A 12,259-nucleotide genomic window follows, 5' to 3' on the forward strand; every position below is an offset into this window, starting at 1 on the left:
TAGGTCACGTGATCGTATACGACTACAGTCCGGTTACCGGTTTCCGCGAATGACTATAGTTAAACTTGAAAAGCTTGATACGTCAATAATACTTTCTTTTTTTTAAATATACTCTAGGATATATAATGTGCTACGATATACTATTAGCGTTGTACAGTTCGTCTATAAAGGTAGCATTAAATAGTTGTTTTAAGAATGCTACATCCTCGTTTTCATTTAACTCACAAACAAGTATTGCTCTATGATGTTGTATTTCTTTTCCTTTATTTGTTTGTCTGTCTGGTGTTAGTTTGGTGTTCTGTCTTGTTTTTTTTTGTTTTGTTTTTTGTATTTACCTGACACGTGATTGTTTACTATATTTATTTATATATACATATCATCATACATATTGAATGTTATTTGTATATTTCATGAAATATGTATATGTTTATAGACAATGTACCATGTACACGTCGGAATAAATATTTCTGTCTGTCTGTCTGTCTGGTAAAAGCGACCCTGATAGCGCACGATGGCATGTCTTGATTGGTGTAAAGTTAATATAACCAAAAAACTATGACACTGGCAACACACCACATCATAAGTTGATATATATTTATGTTGATACGCCATTTAAAAAGGATGTATTGTAAAAACAATTTTAAGTTTCTTTCACTTTTAAGATATACATGATCTAACGGAAGTTTTCATTCGATGTAATGGTCTTGTTGGATGACTGGTCTTGTCATTGTAGTAGTGATTTTGGAACTATTTATTTTTATTAAACATAAACATGTTCATATGTTCTTGGTTTAAGTAAACACCATCTACAGATGGCAGAATGTATGAATAGGCAAATCTGTTTAAGTTTCAGATAAGTCAATCAGAGATTTTTTATTCAACGGATTTTTTTTATTTATGAGCTTTCATCCCATCCGTATCAAGTAATTGACGAGATTTAGAATTCGGCAGAAACCTCAAAGTAGAATCGGTCTATTGATAAATGTGTCCAAGCACACATATATCCCGAAGACAATATTTACCAGTAACAGTACAAAATCACGACCAACATTCCTCTTAAGTTCAGAATAAGCTTTGCTGACGTTCTCATATTATGGATCGGTCAGGTAAGAATTACAATTGATAAAAATACCTTATGTTCTTATTTCTAGTTAAACTGTCTCTTTCTAATATTTACATACTTAAATCTATTATTTAATATGTTTCAGTGATTTTAGTACCTTGACCGTCTGTTTAAACAATATGAACATAAAAAAATAATAAAATCGAAAATCGGAAGTGAAAAGGTTCTCAAGATTTGGGATAATTGTTTTAATTATCCGTGTTTACGTGTTCATCTTAATATATTAAATCAAAATTAAATAATGTGCTTAAAAAGTTAACAATTATTTCGTTCATGAAGTAGTTAACTTTAACTAAGTTCTGAACAATCGCTCATGTATCATAAACAAATTAACAATTATGTCGTTGATGAAGTAGTTAATTTTAACTTAGTTCTGAACAATCGCTCATGTATCATAAACAAATTAACAATTATGTCGTTGATGAAGTAGTTAACTTTAACTTAGTTCTGAACAATCGCTCATGTATCATAAACAAATTAACAATTATGTCGTTCATGAAGTAGTTAACTTTAACTAAGTTCTGAACAATCGCTCATGTATCATAAACAAATTAACAATTATGTCGTTGATGAAGTAGTTAACTTTAACTCACTTCTGAACAATCGCTCATGTATCGTAAACAAATTAACAATTATGTCGTTGATGAAGTAGTTAACTTTAACTTAGTTCTGAACAATCGCTCATGTATCATAAACAAATTAACAATTATGTCGTTCATGAAGTAGTTAACTTTAACTAAGTTCTGAACAATCGCTCATGTATCATAAACAAATTAACAATTATGTCGTTCTTAAAGTAGTTAACTTTAACTAAGTTCTAAAAAATCGCTCGTGTATCATAAACAAATTAACAATTATGTCGTTCTTAAAGTAGTTAACTTTAACTAAGTTCTGAACAATCGCTCATGTATCATAAACAAATTAACAATCATGTCGTTCATGAAGTAGTTAACTTTAACTTAGTTCTGAACAATCGCTCATGTATCATAAATAAAATAGTGTATGTCCTTGATTGTATGTCAGCAAACCTGCTCATATCTACTCAGTTACTATAATTAGCACAGGTGCAGTACACAACGAGTGCACAATGTGTAACGACCTTGACTCGGAACTGTGGGTGTAAGTAAGGTCGAGTTTGTAACTTATTTTTTCTATCATATATTATCATATCGTTATAAACGTAATATATTTTATACTGCTTTCTACCTCTTTGAACATACCGCAAAGGAAGGGACAGTAGTCTGCGTAGCTCAGTGTCGTAATTGTCTTGTAAGAGTTTAAGTACATGGATGTACCTAAATTAGCTTAATTGTTATGGCTTATTATTTGATTCAAAATAACAGCAATATTTCGATAAAAAACAACAACAGCTAGTGGTATCGTGCTTTTTCACGCTACTGAAGTATTGTTCTGATCTAGTAAACGGTTTATTCATATGCTGCATACACTTATATTTTATGTAATAGTATAAATATAAGCAGAATACACCAACCATATTATCTTAAGATCAATACAAATGATGGAATATTATTATTGTTCAGAGAAATTTAAAATCAATGAATAAGCAATGTTTAGAATACTATTTTATTTCTGTTTGATAGTTCTGTATTATTTCTTTTAAAACAAAGAACATAAAAAAATTGTTTATTGACTTACTAGCAGCCCAAAATAACTTTGTTTCTCATTGTCTGTCTGTATGTCTACTCAGCTACCTAAATAACGTAGACTTGACACATGTTTACTTTTACCCAGGTCTGTGTATGTAATGCCAAGGTTGCAACTGTTGTTTGCCATCATATCGTAATTTAAATGTGTTTTTTTTTTTATACTTTTCCTTCTTCTCTAAACCTATTGATAAGGGACATTAGTCTGCACAGCTCAGTGTGGCATTGAAAGACTTTGGGTCCATAGATTTAACTAAATTAGAGTTGGATTCGAAATAGATGCAAATTTTAGTTTCGATTTAAAACAACAGCAAGAGGTTACGTGTTACTTCATGTCACTGAAAAAATCTGGTATGGTACACGTTTGATTTTACGTAATTGTATGAATATAAGCAGAAGTTAATAACACTAAACATATTATCTCAAGATCAAAATAAAATGCAGGATTATGATTATTGTTTGGAGAAAATTAAAATTAATTAGGAGTGTCGAAATTATGTTTAATTGCGCTTGGTAATTATTTGATTATATAGGTTCTAGATACTCTCAGTTTTTTTTTTAATTTCATTCGTCTTAATAATCCACATACTATGAGAACGGCTGGTACGGAAGGTTACCCCCTAACATACGTTCGACTTTGATCATAATTTTATCTTGATATCGTTGAAGAGCCGGTCCTTCATTAATAACTGTTTGAAACGCGTTCATATTTTCACATATTTTCGTTTAAGAAATAAACAGAAATTTCATATTTATTTATGAATACCAGAGCTTTGCTGCTGGATATTTTCATGAAATGGATCCTTCCGGTGTTTATATTCTAGATAATAATTAATTTAATGGTGCACATGCGCGTTGTTCTTGCGTGCGGTGCCCGTTAGGCCTTGTTTTATAAAGAGGGGATACGTTATAATATTAGCAACTTGGATTGTCCATGTAGTTTCAAATTTGAAAAAGGGAACCTAATTATTAGATCTGTATGTTAATAGGAATACCTTAATCATAAAGCGTTACCATTTTGGTCGAAAGCAAACTGTTTACCCTTTTGAGTGTCTGCAAATTGTATGGTGAAGGGGGATGGTAGAAGATGCATTCGGCGATTTCATATATCTTAGATTAACCTCTATTAATTTTGATTACATAATAAGTTCAAACATAATAACAAGTAGACAGAGACGTCACAAAGAATCATGAGTGTCAATATTTGCGAGTATGAGATGGCAAGAAAAAGCTCAACAAGCAATCAAAGTGACCATTTACAGAATTGAGAAGTAAGCATAAATGCTTTTTCTTAGTCTCTCTTCTAACGCATTACAAGCAATCGAGGGTTATATTTATAGATGCGACAAAAACAAACCCAAATGGCGTATCGTATAATCAAACGTTTAGCTCAATATTAAGTTACATATCTTATTGTCAGCTTTGTTTGTAAAGTCAAATAAATTCTGCCAAAACTAGCCACTTACAGCCTTAGTTTCGAAACAATACTTAAATTTACATATTAAAAACAATAATTCGAAAAAGCAATGGAAGGATATATGAGTTGACTAGGTGGGGTAATGAAGGACATGTTATCCCAGTATGAGGACCTATATGAGGTGGTAGATGTATGTCTCTCCTACAACACCTAATAGGTGGTGCTCCGCCTTCTGCACTCTAGTGAGTACCAGATCAAGCCGAAAAACGTTTATTGTGTCTTTTTTTTAATTTTTGGCTATCTTTGCAATTGGTATAAGCGAGTTAACGAGTTTTCCCAGTATGATGACGTATACGAGGTGGTAGGTGAATGTGTCCCATACAACACCTTAATTGGTATTCCGTCTTCTTCACTCTAGTGAGGACCTTCCCTAGCCGGAAAATGATTATTGTTTCAATTTTTGTCCAATTTTGGCCAACCTTCCAAGTGGTTTAAACATGTTAACGAGAATGGCTACCGACCTATATGGGGTGGTAGGTGCATGTGTCCGCGAAGGCCGGCCATAGATAATATCTTGTAAGGCGTTATATGTATACAGTGTTTAAAGAGTATTATGAAGATTACAGAAACCTGCGTTTGGAATGTTTGGACTGCTGAGATCAGTCACTCCCTACATCGGTCACAGTGTCGTTATTTATAAACTGGTCATGTGTGCTCTTTGCGTTTAACAGACGAGTCATATTATAAGATTTTTCTACTATCATATACAAATGTAATGATTACTCACTCTTTGGTAGTCAGGGTTAGTATTGAATATCTCTGTAAAACAAATCTAATTACCGCAGATACCCTAAATTTTGATAGGCAAATTTATATTTAAAACATGGAAAGGTTAAAATTGTTTTTAATCAACTACTATGACCATCATTAATGATATTAGTTTATATCTGAGGACCTATATCTAGTATGCTTCGTTTCAGTCCAAAAATGCAATATCACAATACAAACCGAATGTTCACTTCGACACCGAATATGTATTGCGTTGCGGAAATCGATCATATGTTCAAAGACCGTCGTATATTAAATGTAAAAATATACAGAAAAAAAAAATGAATAAATAGTTTATTATTACAAAAGCACATTTTCTAAACAAGCAACATTGAATTTGACAGTGCATATTATAATCATAACTTATCAAATGCCCTAGCAATGTTTTTGTTAATTTTGGAACACGCGTTTGGGAAGAAGTGTGAAATTATGTCATCGAGGGAGTCATAAGGTTTTGTGCATGATTTGTGTATTTGGGACCGGCTATTGGCTCCACTCATCGACTTGTTGGGGTTTCGATGCGGTATATTTTATATGAAAAAGAAGTTATCATAATAATGATAATAATAATAATAATAATAATAATAATAATAATAATAATAATAATAATTATAATAATAATAATAATTATAATAATAATAATTAGCCAAACCTTGTAAAATAACAAGTGAAACACCGACGTTTCTGACGTCACGTAAAAACAAGACGCAATTACGGCATTAAAGGAAGCAGTTCCTGATGTATATGGTATATGTTTAACCAGTTTGATATATACTCATTATAACATTATAAATGGGTACGTAGTATTACTTTTGAACCGAAGTGTTACGTTCAACACAGGTCTATATTTGCAACCTCTGAATCTGATAATGATTATGGAGACGGTAGTCAGTGTAAACAAACATGTTTTACCAACTGTTTACAACTAGGAAAATAATTGTAACTTAATAAATTGTCATCAACATATGGATGTTGTTATATCAAGACCTTCGGAGATTGATGGAATCTAACAAGTTGAATCAAGTATTTAGCTAATTGCTTATATTTAAATATTTATGCGCAAAGCTACAGAAACAAGCTCAGTAGCAAAAAGTTTAAACATAAACCCGGTTCAATGGCACTTTGTAAACGCCAAAGACATAGATAATAAAATCACAAACACGAAACGTGGAAGAACAGCACAAAACTCCACAAGTACCACAGTGCATACATACTAGATATAAAAAACTAGGTATGTTTATCAAGGATTGTTAGGTACCGCCTTGGAACGATTAGTAAAATGTAAATTTACTGGGGGTTTAAACCAGTTTATGTGCACAAACCTCACTCTTTTCCCAACAATCCTAAATAAAGATAAAATGCAAAAGGTAAATCTTATCAAAGTATGCATTAACTTGAGGAAACTTAACAATAAAACAAATAATAAACATATAGGTAAACCCCAAGTACTTCTATGATTAGAGATCTGAACTCTATCTGCAAACGGAGGAATACAATTCAGATCACCTAATGCAGACACTTTTCAAAGAACGATGTAGTCATTGTTTGAAACTATGAACATCACACACAGTTTGCCTTATAAAATAAAAGGTTTAAAACTGTGTGATCATAGAGTTTCATAATAATAAGCATCATTGTACTAAAACTGGGAACAAATAAAGAAACCATTATTAAAAATAAAAGCGACATGAATTAGCTAATATTTCCTTCCAAATGATTTGAACATGTACAATTGTTGAAGAAAATGAATTCACATGCCAAAACACTCCGAGTCAGCCAAAAAGGTTTCAGCCAAAAAAGGTTTTAAAGATAACATGAATTAGCCAAATCTTCATAAAATCAAAGGACTCAAAGTTTAGTTATGTAAGGATGCTATATTCAACCCTATATTTTATTTTAGGAATTCATCTTAAAAAAACTAGAAGGCAAGTGCTCTTCAAAATATGGCCTTTATATCCACGGTTTAAATAAAATCCAAGTTATTCATTTAGTCTATCTGCCCATTTACCTGCTGGAAACATTTTAATTTTACAAATTTTCTTTAAAACATCACCATAAAAATCTGGATGAGCAATACTATTAGCAATCAGCGATTTAAGACTACTATTGTACTTTGAAATGAGATTATAATGACCACAATATACGTCTATATAATGCTCAATTTTTGTTTTGTAAACGTAGCATAACATTACAGATATGATTTCAACAATGTTATTTCCCCTTTGACAATTAATTTTGAAAGCGTTATGAACGCGCTGCTTATTGAAGTATTTAAGTTGTTTTGCATGTCAAATTAAGACCTCAGAGTTATTTACATGACACCATGCAAATGTTACCTGTAGGTGATTTGACTCCATTAGCTATATAGCTATTTACTTTGTTGTCATTAACACACTCATCGGGCAATTAAACTCAACTGATTGGAATAATTTGGAATAATTAATCATATGTTACAAACATTTTAAAAAGATAAAGTGATCTTCAGCAATAACATTGATAACCTCTTAATTATTAACATTACATATTATACACTTATTAAATGGCTTTTACGAGAACGTACAATACAGGATTAAAACTGGTCTTAATTGGCAAAACACACGGTGTGTTATCAATGCACCACTGGTTCATTTTAAATCATTTTTATTTTTTTTAAAAATGCATATTTCGAGTCCGGTTCAACGAAATGCAAACATGTTTCCTATCGTAACAGCATGGCTTGTAACTTTCGGAAAAATCGGCTGATGTTTGCGTTATTTTTTTCGATAATTAATATATCAATCAAGCGAAGTAAAGAAGGAAATTACTTCTTAAATAAACGTGTGTTTTTTGTTAAAATGCCCGTAGCCATTGTATAACGAGTTGTTGTAACACATTTTTTCACCAAAGCTTTTTACAGTATATAACTTTAACCGAAATGTAATTAACCCATACTATAGCTATTATATACTTAAAAATCATTCAATATGCATATGTGACAGCAAATATGGTCAGACATATCAGCCAGCAGTCCTTAACCTTAACATTTTAATATCATTTTTAAATATTTGTATTAGTGTATGTTGGTAGGTCTATTTAAATAAAATAAATCCTGTATATTGATGGGTTTATATCCACACAATTTTTAAAGTGTATGTTCATAGGAACAGTTATGGCCCTGTATGTTAATGTATTTTTATGCACAACTGTTTACTCGCACACGTATGCATGTAGATCGCTATCACAAGGATAGTCCCCCCATCCGCTGCTGGATCGAAGAAGACAGTTATTTTGATTGTCACCAACGTAATCATTTAGCCAGAGCGTAAAGTTCCACTCCGCTCCAGTAACCCAACGCCACGAGCCTTCCAGATCTTTGTCCGACGCTCCAAGCCAAGCAAATTTGTGTTCCAACGTTTGAATAAGTTTCCAAACAAACTCATCCTCATCCTCATCCGTGACAACAGCTAGCGTTGCTCCTAAGTTCAGACAGCTATTTCGGGCATCGTGCCAGTTCAGTTCTTCAGTCGAAAGAAAGTAGCAGGAACTTTCGTAGGAATGCCAACCCTCCTCACACCCAGCATCCTGCCAAGAAATAATCGTTTTTAGTGTATGCTGCATAATTAGTAAATTGGGGGAACATGAGTTTTAATGGAATTTACATCAAATGGACTAAATACAATGTCACAGGTCAACAACACTACATTAAGTTGCTGCATGTTCATATACTTTCAATACCAATTGTACATGCGTTCTACATTGTAGCTCTGTGTATTCCACTACCGGAAGAAGATGGAATGGGACAGACCGAAACAGATTTTCGTTTACCGTTCCTTGCACGCCCATTGAAACAATTGAAACAGCGAGCATTGAAGACCCAACTCAAGAAAAAGAAGGGTCATCACTAATACATTTGGCCAAAAAGTGTTTTTGAGTATACTATTATTATAGACAATTTATCATAAATTTAAAAAAACAATAGAAGAAAAACATTGTTGTTCAATCGAAAGATTAAAATTATTTTTTAGTTTAAAAATGTATTATATAAATCAAATGGTTTAAGATATTTTATATGTTGCATATTATTATACGTAATTTTTATGTAGAAGAGTCTCATTGAAATATGTATTTTGACGTATCGTAAATGTTTATATATAACACATGATTGTTTGCGCATATGGTAATGTTATCAGTGTTTAGAACATTTTTTAAAATAAAACAAATATATTAAACGAAGTAAATGGTATGAATGGAATAAGTACTGAAGACGAAGGGTCGACAACACTGAGGACGCGACGGTTACGACAGCGACAGGGGTTGTGGTTAACACTGGTTACGGGACTATAAAAAGTAACGAATTCGGTACCAATGTACAGTGAGAAATATAAATTGTAACGTAATAAAAAGAAAAGCGACTCATAGGTAGCATTCATTTGTAACGTTAAGAATAGAAATGACGACGGGATTGGTACAAATAATAACGAGGCTAATTGATTGTTGTTTGATTTATGCAAATAAATAAATTAACCATAACAAAGAAATAAATCAATCGTAACATTTCTGCCCGTCTGTGGCCTAAAACATGAATATGTTTTTATAATTGTGTGGAACCATTTTAAAGAACATATTAACATTATACAGTTTGTCATCGACTTTGTACAATTTTATTTTCGATTAAAAAAATAATAGCGCTTATGATGCAAAAGTCATTTATTTCATTGTTTAAATTCAATGCCACCATACCTGGCTGAAATGTTTTTATTTTATCGTCAGCCACTCTACCTGACCACAAACACCTCGCAATGTTTGTGTTCCGACTTAGTTTAAGAAGGCTCCATTGGTTGTCTGTCAACATACCGGAATTGCAAATGCATCCGAGCTGTTTTTCAACATACCTTGTTAACATAGACCTTCCATTCGTTTGCTGACATCCATTCAACCGTTCCCAATCTATCGCGTGATATCAGTTCACACGCGCCTGTACCGCTGTTGTAGCGCGCTGCGTAACATACTTCGCTGGAAGTGTGCTGATAACCAGCACACAAGGTCAGGCACTGGACAGCCGACGGCGCAGTGCTTAACTCCAAAGGTTTTCCCTTCAGTGTTGATGTCCCATTGTGTCTCTTATAGGCTTTGGTTGATACGGAGCCAAGTGCATTTGCAACGAGCTGTAGTAGCAAAATACAGATTTGGATAAAGTCCATTTCGATCAGACACAGGTCGCGATAAATATTGCAGTCGTCGATTAATACTGAACAGCGTCGTTCGACGGTTTGCTTCAAACTGAAGGCGGCACGCTGCCTCAGTAATATATGGCTGATATATGCAGCCTTGACGACCAGTTGCGCAAACTCGTTAAAACATAATAGCTTATTCAATATTCGTTTATCGGAGCTTCGCAAGCTGTGTAACCAAAGGTCCATGAATAAACAATGTAGTAATGTCACTGTTTCATAAAACAAAGGCTATCTCTCACACTGATTTTTCTGTTTACTATCGAAATGCAATTGCATCACATTGCAAAAAAATCGTGGAAATTTGCAATAAAATTAATAATATCAATAATAGTAATAATAATAATAAATAATATTAATAATAATAATAATAATAATAATAATAATAATAATAATAATAATAATAACAATTACAATAATAATAATAATAATAATAATAATAATAATAATAATAATAATAATAATAATAATAATAACAATAATAATAAGAAGAAGAATAAAAATAATAATAATAATAATAATAGTAATAATAGTAGCAATAATGATAACATACAATTTATAAGCATTGAACTCACCTGAAGGTATACATGAGTTATAAAACATTTAATAATAATAATAATAATAATAATAATAATAATAATATTAACAATAACAATAATAATAAGAAAAAGAATAAAAATAATAATAATAATAATAGCAATAATGATTACATACAATTTATAAGCATTGAACTCACCTGAAGGTATACATGAGTTATGAAACATTTACTATGATCGACAACAAAGACTAGCTCTCTAGCGGCCAAGGTTACTCATCAAACTGCGCATGTGCACACGAGCACTTTACTTATCAGTTTTGAATAAGCGTCATTTTATATAAAATTGTCAATAAAATGCATACAGAAGGGAGATATGACGAAACGAATGAAATGACAGAAACATGCATAGGTAAGAGACATTACATATCATACTACACTTCAAAGCAATACAACTACTCTGAATTCAAACATGTCACAATTTTACATGCCACATACTTTGTGTGCAATACTTTGTGTTGTGTATATACGTATATCGATTTCAGATGTTGTATAAGTAATGTATAATAGTATTTTGTGTGTGCTAGAGTCTCTTATAACTTATACACTGAGTGGCAATGCATGTTTTAAGGTATATTTATTATGTGATGTATATATGTCGTATTGATGAGACTTGAATAAACTATCAAATATACTCCACCAGGAATAAAACGTGTCATCTTACGTTTGTAAGCGGACCGTGCACGAAAATTTCGAGTAATCCAACTAGCCGATACATTGTATTTAGAAAGGACATGATAATAATTTAAACTATAATATTTATTTATTTATAAATATGTATTTATTTATTTATTAATGCATTTATTTGCTCACTTATATATGCAATACACTTATCGTCGTATAAATCCGATACAGGTACTCGTTTTTTCTTCAAAAGTGTCCTCTTACAGTAGTTAGAAGCCGTTTCAGAAATATCGAAAAATAGCTTACGGTCCGAAAATGTATAAGTCCTGTTCAAACCTTTCCACCAACTTCCAATGATCATCCAATGAAAACCTTCCAACCAAGCTGCCATACCGCATCTACAGTTTAGTCAGTGGACAAACTCCTCCATCCACATACTCTGAAGAACTCGTCTGTAGCGGTAAGACGTCCGGTTCAAGTCGGAAGAAGGCGTCTGTGGGAAGGCAGGAACAAAAACAGGGATACAGGGAGTAAATCCCGATATCTTACGGCGGATGAAGTTGAACGCGTTGACTTTAGTTGGAACAAACACCTTACAGTTCGCCTTTTTGGCCTCTGCTGACGTGCCGAGCTTATGCAAATGAAATCTCCGAATAGGTTCTGTATCTTGTGACTAGCTCAAAGGATATTTTTGACCCTGGAAGATGCTGGATCTTTATACTTTACCAGCTTCCAATTATGATCGCACAACGATTCTTTTGGCGTCACATCTACGTACTGTGAAAGGCTCGAATGAAG

At 32.4% G+C, this 12,259-nt stretch overlaps 1 protein-coding gene across 1 annotated transcript; it reads right to left on the bottom strand.

The window, feature by feature from the left end:
- Positions 1-5,387: 5,387 nt before the first annotated feature.
- LOC128206534 (perlucin-like protein) lies at positions 5,388-10,273 on the bottom strand. Its single transcript, XM_052909082.1, has 2 exons — positions 9,904-10,273; positions 5,388-8,593 (listed from the first exon to the last, which is right to left on the bottom strand). Exons 1-2 carry the CDS (start codon positions 10,210-10,212, stop codon positions 8,219-8,221), a joined length of 684 nt encoding a protein of 227 aa, XP_052765042.1. The 5' UTR covers positions 10,213-10,273; the 3' UTR covers positions 5,388-8,218.
- Between the last annotated feature and the right edge of the window lie 1,986 nt (positions 10,274-12,259).

This window comes from Mya arenaria, chromosome 10, assembly GCF_026914265.1.
Source record: "Mya arenaria isolate MELC-2E11 chromosome 10, ASM2691426v1".
Classification (NCBI taxonomy): Eukaryota; Metazoa; Mollusca; class Bivalvia; order Myida; family Myidae; genus Mya; species Mya arenaria.